The sequence below is a fragment of the Convolutriloba macropyga genome, chromosome 14 (genome assembly GCF_964194025.1).
Source record: "Convolutriloba macropyga chromosome 14, txConMacr16.3, whole genome shotgun sequence".
NCBI lineage: Eukaryota > Metazoa > Xenacoelomorpha > Acoela > Convolutidae > Convolutriloba > Convolutriloba macropyga.
In genome coordinates, this window is record NC_134481.1 from 47765345 (window position 1) to 47779617 (window position 14273).

The following is a 14273-nucleotide window of genomic DNA, read 5'->3' on the forward strand; positions in this document are numbered from 1 at the left end:
ATTACAATTTGAAAATCGCTAAAATTTGTAATATTAAAATCTTGAAACCCATTCCACATTAGCACTAGAAACTATCCAGTAACCTATTATCAAAACCTAAAGGAAATGTTTTGGCTGTTCAAGTTAGAGAAACCTAACAATTGACAACAATTTTCAAAATTTTGAAAAACGTGGCATGAGCCAAATTTTTCAAATTTTTGAAAATTGTGCAATAAAAATTTTGCAGTAAAAATTAAAATTTTCCAATAAAAATATTGCAGTAAACTATTAGCAAATCCTAGACGAGATTTCTTGCCCCCTGGAGCTGGAAAACCTGAATAATGACAATTAATGTATGAAAATTGGAAAAAACTGCAAGTTTTATCAATAAAATTGGTAAAATTCGTGAAGTTGAAAACCAATCTATTACCACTAAAAACTACAAGATAACCTATGATTGTGACTCCAAGAGCTGAAACAACAAAAAAATTCAAAAAACTTGAAAAAATTAGAATAAATTACCGTGTTTATGTTTGGTGTAGCAATACATATAGCTCTTAAAATGGCCATAAAAAGTAATTACGCCTTGCAAAAGACCTTTACCAACTTTTACAAACCTCAATTTCAGACTGGTCCAACAAAAAATTCGAAAAACAGACGAAAAAATTGCACTATTTTTGGCTCAAAAACTTCTGAAAATGACCTGTTAACCTTGAATTACGGCCTTCCCAGTAGATTCACCACTCTAAGTACTTGAAGAACTACTAAACGCGGCTAAGGACCTCTAATGAAACTTCATGCCCGCTGAGCTTTACCTGTTTATCCCATTTTGAAAGCTCAAAGTCATGAAAAACAGTGTGAAAACATCTTACAAAATTTAAAAAAAAGACAGAGCAGCAATACAATCCAATTCTTGGATTGTAAAAAACCAAGAGAAGGCCAATAATAGCCCCAGCTATCGCTGTGCGGCTATTAAACAGAGAAAATTTTAACCCTTGAAATCAAAACAAAAGCACAAAACACAATTCTTGTTTGTTTAAAAAAATATGTAAAACTGATGAAATATTTTTAGATGTAGAAATTTTCTTACGAACAAATTCAAAAAGCATTATCTGCTTCTGAGACTAAACTAATAGACGAGCGCGCACAACATTGCTCTCACCCTGCAAATAAAATAATAGGAAAAAAATGCAAATATTAGTTCGAGACTGATTATTAGATCGAGATGTGTTTTAAAGAAAAGACATTCTGTTAAATAAAAACAGCAAAAAAATGAGTAACCTATTATCAAAACCTAAAGGAAATGTTTTGGCTGTTCAAGTTAGAGAAACCTAAAAATTGACAACAATTTTCAAAAATTCGAAAAACGTGGCATGAGCCATTTTTTTTCAAATTTTTGAAAATTGTGCAATAAAAATTTTGCAGTAAAAATTAAAATTTTCCAATAAAAATATTGCAGTAAACTATTAGCAAATCCTAGACGAGATTTCTTGCCCCCTGGAGCTGGAAAACCTGAATAATGACAATTAATGTATGAAAATTGGAAAAAACTGCAAGTTTTATCAATAAAATTGGTAAAATTCGTGAAGTTGAAAACCATTCCATTACCACTAATACTACAAGATACCATTACCACATAAAACTACAAGATAACCTATTATTGTTACACCAAGAGCTGAAACAACAAAAATATTCAAAAAACTTGAAAAAATTAGAATAAATTACCGTTTCTATGTTTGGTGTAGCAATACATATAGCTCTTAAAATGGCCATAAAAAGTAATTACGTCTTGCAAAAGACCTTTACCAACTTTTACAAACCTCAATTTCAAACTGGTCCAACAAAAAATCCGAAAAACAGACAAAAAAATTGCACTATTTTTGGCTCAAAAACTTCTGAAAATGACCTGTTAACCTTGAATTACGGCCTTCCCAGTAGATTCACCACTCTAAGTACTTGAAGAACTACTAAACGCGGCTAAGGACCTCTAATGAAACTTCATGCCCGCTGAGCTTTACCTGTTTATCCCATTTTGAAAGCTCAAAGTCATGAAAAACAGTGTGAAAACATCTTACAAAATTTAAAAAAAAGACAGAGCAGCAATACAATCCAATTCTTGGATTGTAAAAAACCAAGAGAAGGCCAATAATAGCCCCAGCTATCGCTGTGCGGCTATTAAACAGAGAAAAATTTAACCCTTGAAATCAAAACAAAGGCACAAAACACAATTCTTGTTTGTTTAAAAAAATATGTAAAACTGAAGAAATATTTTAGATATATAGAAATTTTCTTCCGAAAAAATTCAAAAGCATTATCTGTTTCTGAGACTATACTAATAGACGAGCGCGCACAACATTGCTCTCACCCTGCAAATAAAATAATAGGAAAAAAATGCAAAAATTAGTTCGAGACTGATTATTAGATCGAGATGTGTTTTAAAGAAAAGACATTCTGTCAAACAAAAACAGCAAAAAAATGAGTAACCTATTATCAAAACCTAAAGGAAATGTTTTGGCTGTTCAAGTTAGAGAAACCTAATAATTGACAACAATTTTCAAAAATTTGAAAAACGTGGCATGAGCCATTTTTTTCAAATTTTTGAAAAATGTGCAATAAAAATTTTGCAGTAAAAATTAAAATTTTCCAAAAAAATATTGCAGTAAACTATTAGCAAATCCTAGACGAGATTTCTTGCCCCCTGGAGCTGGAAAACCTGAATAATGACAATTAATGTATGAAAATTGGAAAAAACTGCAATTTTTATCAATAAAATTGGTAAAATTCGTGAAGTTTAAAACCATTCCATTACCACTAAAAACTACAAGATAAACTATTATTGTGACACCAAGAGCTGAAACAACAAAAATATTCAAAAAACTTGAAAAAATTAGAATAAATTACCGTGTTTATGTTTGGTGTAGCAATACATATAGCTCTTAAAATGGCCATAAAAAGTAATTACGTCTTGAAAAAGACCTTTACCAACTTTTACAAACCTCAATTTCAGACTGGTCCAACAAAAAATCCGAAAAACAGACGAAAAAATTGCACTATTTTTGGCTCAGAAACTTTTGAAAATGACCTGTTAATCTTGAATTACGGCCTTCCCAGTAGATTCACCACTCTAAGTACTTGAAGAACTACTAAACGCGGCTAAGGACCTCTAATGAAACTTGATGCCCGCTGAGCTTTACCTGTTTATTCCGTTTTGAAAGCTCAAAGTCATGAAAAGCGGAGTGAAAACATCTTACAAAATTTAAAAAAAAAGACAGAGCACAATAACAATCCAATTCTTGGATTGTAAAAAACCAAGAGAAGGCCAATAATAGCCCCAGCTATCGCTGTGCGGCTATTAAACAGAGAACAATTTAACCCTTGAAATCAAAACAAAAGCACAAAACACAATTCCTGTTTGTTTAAAAAAATATGTAAAACTGAAGAAATATTTTTAGAAATGTAGAAATTTTCTTCCGAACAAATTCAAAAAGCATTATCTGCTTCTGAGACTAAACTAATAGACGAGCGCGCACAACATTGCTCTCACCCTGCAAATCAAATTATAGGAAAAAAATGCAAATATTAGTTCGAGACTGATTATTAGATCGAGAAGTGTTTTAGAGAAAAAACATTCTGTCAAATAAAAACAGCAAAAAAATGAGTAACTTATTATCAAAACCTAAAGGAAATGTTTTGGCTGTTCAAGTTAGAGAAACCTAAAAATTGACAACAATTTTCAAAAATTTGAAAAACGTGGCATGAGCCAATTTTTTCAAATTTTTGAAAATTGGGCAATAAAAATTTTGCAGTAAAAATTAAATATTTCCAATAAAAATATTGCAGTAAACTATTAGCAAATCCTAGACGAGATTTCTTGCCCCCTGGAGCTGGAAAACTTGAATAATGACAATTAATGTATGAAAATTGGAAAAAACTGCAAGTTTTATCAATAAAATTGGTAAAATTCGTGAAGTTGAAAACTATTCCATTACCACTAAAAACTATAAGATAACCTATTATTGTGACACCAAGAGCTGAAACGACAAAAAATATTCAAAAAACTTGAAAAAATTAGAATAAATTACCGTGTTTATGTTTGGTGTAGCAATACATATAGCTCTTAAAATGGCCATAAAAGTAATTACGTCTTGCAAAAGACCTTTACCAACTTTTACAAACCTCAATTTCAGACTGGTCCAACAAAAAATCCGAAAAACAGACAAAAAATTGCACTATTTTTGGCTCAAAAACTTCTGAAAATGACCTGTTAACCTTGAATTACGGCCTTCCCAGTAGATTCACCACTCTAAGTACTTGAAGAACTACTAAACGCGGCTAAGGACCTCTAATGAAACTTGATGCCCGCTGAGCTTTACCTGTTTATCCCGTTTTGAAAGCTCAAAGTCATGAAAAACGGTGTGAAAACATCTTACAAAATTTTAAAAAAAAGACAGAGCACCAATACAATCCAATTCTTGGATTGTAAAAAACCAAGAGAAGGCCAATAATAGCCCCAGCTATCGCTGTGCGGCTATTAAACAGAGAAAAATTTAACCCTTGAGATCAAAACAAAAGCACAAAACACAATTCCTGTTTGTTTAAAAAAATATGTAAAACTGAAGAAATATTTTTAGATATGTAGAAATTTTCTTCCGAACAAATTCAAAAAGCATTATCTGCTTCTGAGACTAAACTAATAGACGAGCGCGCACAACATTGCTCTCACCCTGCAAATAAAATAATAGGAAAAAAATTGCAAATATTAGTTCGAGACTGATTATTAGATCGAGAAGTGTTTTAAAGAAAAGACATTCTGTCAAATAAAAACAGCAAAAAAATGAGAACCGAGATTAACATTGTTTCATCCCCCGAACATAATAAAAAAGCCAATATGGAAATTTTTCAGGAAGTTTTTCTTGATACTTTTGGTAATTAAATATGAGATTACTTCAGGTCGGTGCAATGAATTTAAAACGTTTTATGGGTTATTATAAACATGGCAGACAAACAGACCAAAATTTTGATGTGTTTGGGCAGTAAATTATTCTTTTCACATTGCCACTGGTAATACACGTATTACTCTAGAAAACTGCGCTTCAAGAACTTTCATGTTGTACGACTCATTTTTGCCTAGGATGATTAGAAATTTTTCCGATTTGATCTGGACAAAACAGCCAGTCTAGCATTACAACTCCACTATTTCTAGAAATTTTAGACCAAAACAAGACTTTAGAAACAGATTGCCCGAATACGATTAATGTATTCAACCTCATATTGTTCTACTTTTGCCAGAGTCGAAAAGTTTCAGTTTCAATTTTTGGTTACACTAAACATACGATTAAACATAGTTATTATTGATTACATGAATGGTTTTAAGTGACTTTCATCTCAAATTTTAGTTTCCAGAAATCAAAAAAATCATGAGAAAAATGCAGTAAATCACGGAGTTGCGCAACATTAACATCTTTATAGTGATGTCGTGCGAAATAGAAGACGTGTCAAAATAGAAGACTTTTAAACTAATTAAACTATGTGTCAACGATAGCGTGGGCTCATTTAGTCGTCCCTCAACATGGTCTAATATTCTGTCCTTTTTCCATTATTCCCCACATCTCAGACTGTTCATTTCATTACATTACATTACCTCATGTTATATTACCTTATATTGTATCAAATAAAATTAACTTGTGTTCATAGTTCTTCAAATAGTGAGATAAAAAAATTCCTAAAGTTTTCCAACTAATCAATTAATTTACTGAATATTGATTAAATTTCAGCTATTGTATCCATAACACATCAGAAATTATAAACATTTTTAGACTTATTCTACACAGGGAAAAAATGAACCTGTTTTATAATGGGAACCAATTGCATATACTTGGCGGCTATGATTCTCCTAATTTTCTTTTGAAAGTGATTGTCGTATTTCTTGTATACAATAAAAAGGGGCTTCATTTAAAATTTAATTTACAAGAGTGCGCGAAATTTGTATTCGTTTCTGTAGCAAAACTCCAACCACAATTGTTAAATTTTTACGCTAAAATTTTCCATCATTGCAATTCAACTACTTTCAATTGCGAATGAGAGTACTCACTCAAAGCGACAGAACATTCTAGAACAAAATAAGAACATTTTATAACAAAATTCGGATCGAAAAAACAACGACAATTGCTATAATTCGTTTGAGAGCAATTAACAACGAGTGTCGAGAAGCTGTTGCCGGTCAATTGGCCGTCATACAAAATTGGCGACACACCTTTTAGCCGAAAAAAAATAGAAAACCATGTTTGCCCCCTCACTAATAGGTTAAAGTAGCGTCACCTTGTTTTAAACCAGGCACCAACGCGCTACAAATCCATTAACTCATTTGGTCATATCTGAACTGATGTGAATCTATCACACCAAAAAAATATTCTCACGACCGAAAAAAAAACGAATTCGAAGTTTATTCGAACAATCAAAATAGAACTGAAAATCCATGAGGACGAAGTGAAAATTACCCAAACGCGTGTTCTAATTTGTATACCGGCTAACAACCGTAGTCCCGCAATAAGCAATAGCAAAAGCACTTGATTTGCAAGAATGCGTCATTTTGAACCACTAATTTTGCAGCATTACATTCCCCTAATACTGGACCTTTACGTCAACATTCAATTAATATGACACACTAACGGACAGTTGACGCAATAACTGTATATTTGACTTCAACCACGACAACTTTTTGAAAGTAATTTAATTGAATTTTGTGCATTATAGACCAACTAAAAATATATATTCATTAAAAAAATAATACCACTATACCATAACGGGGACAATTTGCGAACGGATCTGCAAAATGCAAGACCAAATTTTCGTGTAAAAATTTTCAATTGTGGAAATTATTTCGCTGCAATATATTACGTTACAATTTACGTCAATCTTCTTGTTTATATTTCATATTGCAAAGCAAACTATTTTAAGCAGCAGTACAATTTAATCACAACGCGAACGCGCAAGTTTGCTCGGTGAACAAAATAAAATTCCCAACAAAATTAATCAACTAATGAATGAAAATACGAACTCACTGAATTAATTAAGAGAAATTTCAGGCGCCTTACTCAAAACTTCAGACCTCAGATAAAATGACGTAACATATTAACGTCACTGGTGGCGGTCAAGCAAGCCGATAGGCAAGCAAGCCGAATTTTGAAAATGAGGTCAAGTAAACCGAAAAATTTTCGGATACCCGTACTTTAAGTTGCCCCAGGCGGGCCGGTGGGCGCGCTTCGCCGCGATAACCGGCCCGCTATTTCCGGATTACATCCCACAGCGGATGAGAGGCATGGCCATGGACAGCGGTCTGCTGAGGCCCGTACCCACTAGATGTCTAAAAATTGACGCATTTTTGTTTCTTTGGTGCATTGGAATACATTATGCACTATAATACTACGCGCAGTATTGATTGTAACGGCTGACAATGTATTATTTCTGATAGATTACATAACTATTACATAACTTTCGGCTTGCCTATCGGCTTACTTTGCATTCGCCAACGTCACTTCAACAATTCGTAATATCAGCAAATTAAAAGAACTTTAAAAAAAGTAACTTAATTTTTATATTCAACAATTGCTGTCCGTGCAGAATGCATATAATTTCAATTACATGCCGACCAAATTCCTGACTAAAAATTTAAAATCGTTTCTTTGCATACCCTAATTACAATTTTGATGTTATTGCGTACAGTTTTGTACAAAAAAAACAACACACTCGGCATTCTAGTTCACAGTTTCTTCTTCATTAAAAAACCCTTCCGAAAAAGGCAAATAAATTTACTACGTTAGATCGAGTAAACAATCCGTCAACATTATAACTGTAGAAGATAATTGTTCCATTTTTTTCCAATTCGGGGAATATATGTGCAAGGCTGGCTTTTTTGTCAAATTTTCACTTTTTATTTACGCATCGCAGAAAAAAAAACACAAAAATGATTTTGTAGCCCTTAGAGGCTAGTTTTGATTTTTATAAATTACAAAGTTTATTGCACAAGAAAAAAGCTGTTTAAAAAGTTTTAAAAAAACAAGAACAGAAAAATAATAAAATTGGGAGATGGGGGTATAAGAGTATAATTACTAGAAAAATTGTCATTGAATTATCTAACAATGATCATTCGATTATATAAATCTGGAAAACAAAAAGAAATGTTCCTTATAAAAATTAAGTATTCAAAAGACAGAAAAAAAACAAGTTTTCACTTTTCACGAGCTTCTCTTCTTTTTTGTACCCATTTTAAGCTCTCTAATTTTTTGTATATCAATAGATTTTTAATTTAACCATAACAAAAAAAACTTTATAGAATATGGGAACCCAAAAGTTAAAAAAACGATATAATTTGATAGAAAAAAAATCCTTTTTATTTGAAGTCTTAAAAGAATTTTTAAAACTATTTAGTGCCCTATATTTAATTCCGCTATTTTCATTTGCCAGAAGCCATCGCAAAATTCATCTAAAGGCTGGACAAATTGCCGTACTTATTACCAAAATTTTCAACCATCAACAACCGAAGCTCACTGAATCAAGAAACAATTATTGCCACATCAAGTTATATTCATGAGAATCGGATATTTCGAAAACGGAGTCGTCGATTTAAAAATGAAATCATCGGCCAAATTAAATTTTAAAAAAATTTTAAAAAGTTATTGTACAATTAATCAGCCCGATTTTACTCCATTAGAATTGACTTTTCTAACCTCATGCAGTTTCAGTTTTCTAATTAAAGCAAAAATTGGAAATTTTTTTGTTTACAATTGGATCAGTTCTTCTAATCTTTACAATGATATGTTCTCTTCCGAGTTTTCAATTAAATTTGCAGTGTTGCAACAACTAAAATTCCAATAAATCTTGGAAATTAAATCAGCTAAATTTAAAGAAAGAAGTTAGAGGCTATTTGGGATTGTACGCTTTCGTATGCTATCTGACAAATCAGGACTCTTCGCGCAGTAAACCCAACTACAAAAATATATTAACGATGAAAACAAAAAGTGAAATAGGTTTACTTACACACGCTCCACACGAAAAGACAGGCAACAATTGAGAAGGCAATGGTATTCATTCTGATCTGAAAAAAATATCATTTTTAATTCAAGCTGTTTTTGACCATTCAACAAAAACGTGATTAATGATGAAGGAAAAAGTAGATATGGGTGACAATTTAAAGACTTATATTCAAAAACTTATATAATACTACCAGCCAATTTACACAAACAGTCTAATAGAAATTGCAAATTCGGGTAAAAACTATATTTAAGATTGTCTCATTACAAGTTAATCACAGATTGTGATGCTTAGAAACATGCATACTTAGTCTCCGAGACATTCAATAATGAACATATAATACACCTTCTAAACATTTAACTATGTATACATATAAACTTTGTTAACAATGACTGCTAGCACAACATTTAGCCCTTAGTCCCTTCAATTCGTATGTAGGAATGTATTAGTCAAGCAAATTGTCAATTTCGGATGCGCTCTGCATAACATGGCGCTGCCTGGGATATGATTCGAAAGGATTACTGGAGTTGACGTCAATAGCTGTGTTGTTGGGGGCGTCAAATATGTCCGCCCCGAACTCGGGTGCGCGTTCGTTTTCACCTCCTAATTCGAGGAGCTCTGTATCGCCGACATTAAGGTCGTCGTTTGTTTCGTTAATAGCGGTGTACTGGCCTTCGCTGTGATTATTCTCTTGCTCCTGACCGTCCTCCGAAAAGTCGTTTTTCTTGTGGTAGTTCAAAGTTGTTGGAAGAAGATCGACTTCAATTGGGAAAATATCGCTGCAGGATTCCAGCTTTTGATGGCAGTCTGTGTTATACCTGGACAATGCAGTTACAAAGCGTTGCATCTGAAATACTATGTCCTGAACATGTTTATTGTCAAGCAGTTCCAATTTCTCGAGGACATCGTGACGAAGTTTTGCAAAACGTTTCTTGGCGTCCTGTCTGCATCGCAATATAAGCCGGTATTCATAGTTTCCGGTTTCGACTCGATACAAAATCTCACCCATCGAGCAGTAGGCGTAATCTTCGTCGTCCATTTCTTTGATTTTCAAGCAGTATGATAAATATTCGAACTTTACATCGGCGTATCTTTTGATTGTCAACCTAGTGTCTGGAATAGCTTTTGTGAGGTAGGTCTCTAAATCGCTGACCATAGGCTTCAGGGTTCTTAAAAGCTTTATACCAAATTTCTCGATTGATCGATGCGCGTCAGCGTACTTTCGGAAAGACTCCGAAGCAACGTATTGTGGTTCTCTAGCCCCGATTGTTGAAAAAACGTCGCCGAAGAGTTTATGAGCATGAGCGAGCTGAAAATATCCTCTTAAAAGTATCTTGCAGTGTTCTAGAAGCCCTTTGTACATGGTAGACGTTTTCTCCAATTCTTCGAATTTCTTTATCAGAGTATCGTTGCAAAGAATGGCTCGACTAAGTCCCAAAGCATCAGCGGTTTGCGAGGACATACTTTCCACCATCCGATGTTTCAATTTCTTCATTAAAATGTCAATTGACTTCCCTTCGTTCAAATCAGGACACACTAATTTGTTGAATCCGATGTTAACGTCTCCTCGTACACTCTGAATCATTTTAGCGACCTCTTGTTTCGATTTCCCTTTCACTGACTGTGTTTGAATTGACAATATTTCATCACCCGACTCTAATGTTCCTGCTTTCGCAGCAGGTGTGTTGTCAAAAACTTGTACTACAAACAAGCAGGGGCAATGAGGTGCACCACCTCCAATGCTAATCCCAATTAGGTTCTGCTTGTCCTTCGAAATTGTGACTGACATCGGTTGAACTTTCAGCCCCATCAAATCTTCCTCTAACTCGTAATCCAGAAACATTGCACTGAAACGTAAAACATAACCGACACTTGAATCTTCTTTATCCTGTCTATAAAATCTGATATTAATGATACTAAACAAAAAAAGAGGTACGAACAACCAATAAATAGAACAGTGAGCCCCCAGTACGAAACATCACAGCAGCATATGTGAATTAACTGCAAAAATGTATTGTAAGCAACATACTAGGCTCTAGGGGCCGCTTCAAAGCGTTAGAACAACATTCACCGAACCGAAGAAGAAATCAAGTTTGCCCTTTCAAAACTTGATATCACGAAGTCATGTGGCCCTGACAATATTGGTAATATTGTCCTTAAACTTTTTCATAGATTATCCAAGTCTTTACAGCTCATCTTCCAGACATGCATCAATAAGGGATGTTACCCAGATCAATGAAAAATCAGCGAAGTTCCCCCTATTTACAAATAAAATGACAAATCAGAGATCAATCAATATTACCCAATCAGACTGCTTGCGAATGCTTCAAAAATTTTTGAGAGGGTTTTATTTTATTACCTGTATCCAGTTATATAAAATCATCCCACAGATAGGCAATATGGTTTTCATCGAAAAAGATCAGCTGTACTCCAGCTCCTGATCTACCTAAATGAAATTTACCTTAAAATGGATAATGGAAATATAAAAACGTTAATGTACTTTACGGCGATTTCTGCAAGGCTTTTGATAAACTAGACCACAACAAACTCTTGACGAAACTTGGTTGCTTCTGAATTGACGGAAACCTACTTCAATTACTGGCACGGTCTCTCAGTCGAAGAGAACAGCGTGTCAAAATTAGAAATGCGAAATCGGAGCCGTTACCGGTCACAAGTGGCGATCCACAGCGCTGCATCCTGGGACCTCTTCTTTTCTTAGTTTAAGTGAACGACGTACCTAAAACGGTGCAGGAAAACTCGTCCTACGGCTACGCAGATGATTTTCCAAAATTTTTCATCGGATTCACTAACCGACGCAATCAACGAATCGAGTCTGGATAACCTTTAGAGAGACAAAAACATGATCCTAAGCTTCAAGGGCGAAGAGCAAAAACAAAAAAAATCACTCAAACAAGGAACAAGCCAAAAAGACCGCAGCGTAATAATCGCAAAAAAAACTTTCCTGGGCTGACAATTGTGCTGGAAGATTAAGCAAAGCATGCAGATATTTCATTTTTTTTTCGAGAACAAACTGATCAAAAAGTCTACTCATGCAGCTAAGCTCATCAACACCTTGTGGCACCGCACCATGAATGGACTGAACAAAACAAACAGACACTCACAAATATATACACCGAACTCTTCAACAGAAGCACCAACGAAATGGAATCCTGCACCAGGAATTTATGTTCGTGTGACTCATTCAATGCGCGCAAAAAATTCATGGCACTTGAATACTGAAGGGTCAACAACGTGGATAGAATCTTAACGACTTTCGTACTACTACTATACAACTAATACTAATAAGGTAACAGGTCCCCTTCCTCAAAACAAAACAGGTATATTATAACTCAGTTAGGCGTTTACAACCACGGCAGCCTCTGAGACAGATTATTGTGCTGTAGGAGTGCGTTGTTTATCTTTCTGCATATATATGTAAATGCTTCCGATTTTATGTCGCTTTTTTGCGAAATTTCTGTTTTTAGTTCTTTTATAGTGCGCATTTCGGCAGGCACTGCACAACACATGCAGGAAAACAAGAGCAAAATAAAATCAATTTTTTCAATCCCTAAAAGGTCTTGTTGGTATTACAGTCCTTTAAGTTCATTATGAAAACTAAATGCTACCTTGGTTTCCCTTAGACATGGATTTTCCTACGAACAAAAAAAAAGCTTCAAGTTCTGCTCAACGCCACAAGTTTGTTTTCACGTCAAGTCGAGCATTGGCATCAGCGCTAGCAACTTTGTCGTAGCAGCTTTGGCCGTTTAGCAACTAAGTGATTGCTCAACTAAACTCCGACCCAGTATAAGTCATGCATTTTCTCCACGAACTTGTATCCAATTTCATTGTGCTGCATATGAGTATGATAATTTCAAATTTGACAAGAGGCTAGAGCGTTTTAGTGGTGTGGTAGAGAGCCATTTCGAGGCTGCTTTTGGAAGCACGACAAAAACAATCAAATGACACATTAACCAAAAAACACAGCAATACATTGAATGTACATGATGATATCTATACTGACTTGCTCTAAGACTTGATCTTTGAATTGGCTTTGAATGTTAATGAACCTGTTTATTGTTGTATGTTTTCAAGAGTGGCGCCGGTCCTTATTTCCCAAATTTACTTCTGAACACCCTCCATTGCAAGCCTATGGGATATTATTGATAATAGTATTGCAGTTTATACAAAAAATGCTCTTTTAATAAAAATTTATAATAAAGTTTACAAAAATTTTGCAATCTTAACCGGACAATGCTTAAAACTTGAAATTTTTCAAATCTACAGTTAGAAAAAGCAAAGTCTATCTCACAAAAATAGAGCTCCTCTACCCATGTGTTGAAAATTAATATTTAACTCCGAGCCGGTAAACAGAATTGTGATAAACTTTAATAAACAACCAATAATCATTTTTGAATTGAATTTCGTAGAAACAGATCACGAATAGTTATGTAACGTATTTTTGTGGTTATTTCAGACAAACACTAAGAGGAATTGAAGCTTTAGAACAAAAAACGGTATATGCAGAATTTCTGCACCCGGTATATACAGAAATGTCCCAGCAGCAAGAACAATGACTGTAAATGGTCTTTTAAGGTAACAACGCTCAACAGATCAACAAAAGATAGTGTTTTTCAGATAAACATCTGTTAAAGGGCAGCTGTTGTGGCCCTATATCTAATACTTTCCTACTCATGAGTTTCACATCTTCCACGAGGCCAGTAGTGTTCATCTTCTCATCTCTGATTCTCAGACTCACAGTGTGCGAAATAACACTACTATCGCTTTTGGAGTTGTGAATGTGCTAACTTTGCCAGGCGGACAAATCAGACACTTGTACGATTTTCTTCCAAAACCTGGTCAGTACAAATCGGTAACTTTATTCATCGGTGGAAACGACAGCTATCTTAATGGTGGTAACGTCTCCAGCACACCAGCTCAGGAGATTGCAAACGAGCTGAAAACACTAGCCGACATTCTGTCCGATCGTTCAGAGGAAATTTTACGTGATTGGAATTCCAGAAAGGAATAAAAATCCGCAACGCGTCAAATTAGTCAACGATCTTCTCTTTGACCTAAGTCGCAACGCTCACTGGAAGTATAGATCAGTTTCTAAATACTTGTGGTCGATACATATTCCTGAGGACGGAGTCCACTTATCATCAGACGGACTCAAAAACCTAAAAAAGCTATTCAAGGAGAAGATCTTGTACAAGTCCTACAACGTCGACAAAGACAACGAAGGACCTAAATCAGTTTCTCCCTGT

At 34.4% G+C, this 14273-nt stretch overlaps 2 protein-coding genes across 3 annotated transcripts in view; both read right to left on the minus strand.

The window, feature by feature from the left end:
* Window positions 1–14273, minus strand: part of LOC142352794 (translocon-associated protein subunit delta-like) — a 576117-nt gene that overhangs the window by 26371 nt on the left and 535473 nt on the right. For both annotated transcript variants that reach the window (XM_075404906.1, XM_075404905.1), the window contains exon 2: window positions 9016–9075. In XM_075404906.1, the coding sequence (XP_075261021.1) occupies window positions 9016–9067 (52 nt within the window). In that variant the 5' untranslated portion in view covers window positions 9068–9075. The remainder of the gene's footprint in view (window positions 1–9015; window positions 9076–14273) is intronic.
* Window positions 9156–10916, minus strand: LOC142352793 (PRKCA-binding protein-like). Its single transcript, XM_075404903.1, has one exon. It carries the CDS (start codon window positions 10850–10852, stop codon window positions 9455–9457), a length of 1398 nt encoding a protein of 465 aa, XP_075261018.1. The 5' UTR covers window positions 10853–10916; the 3' UTR covers window positions 9156–9454.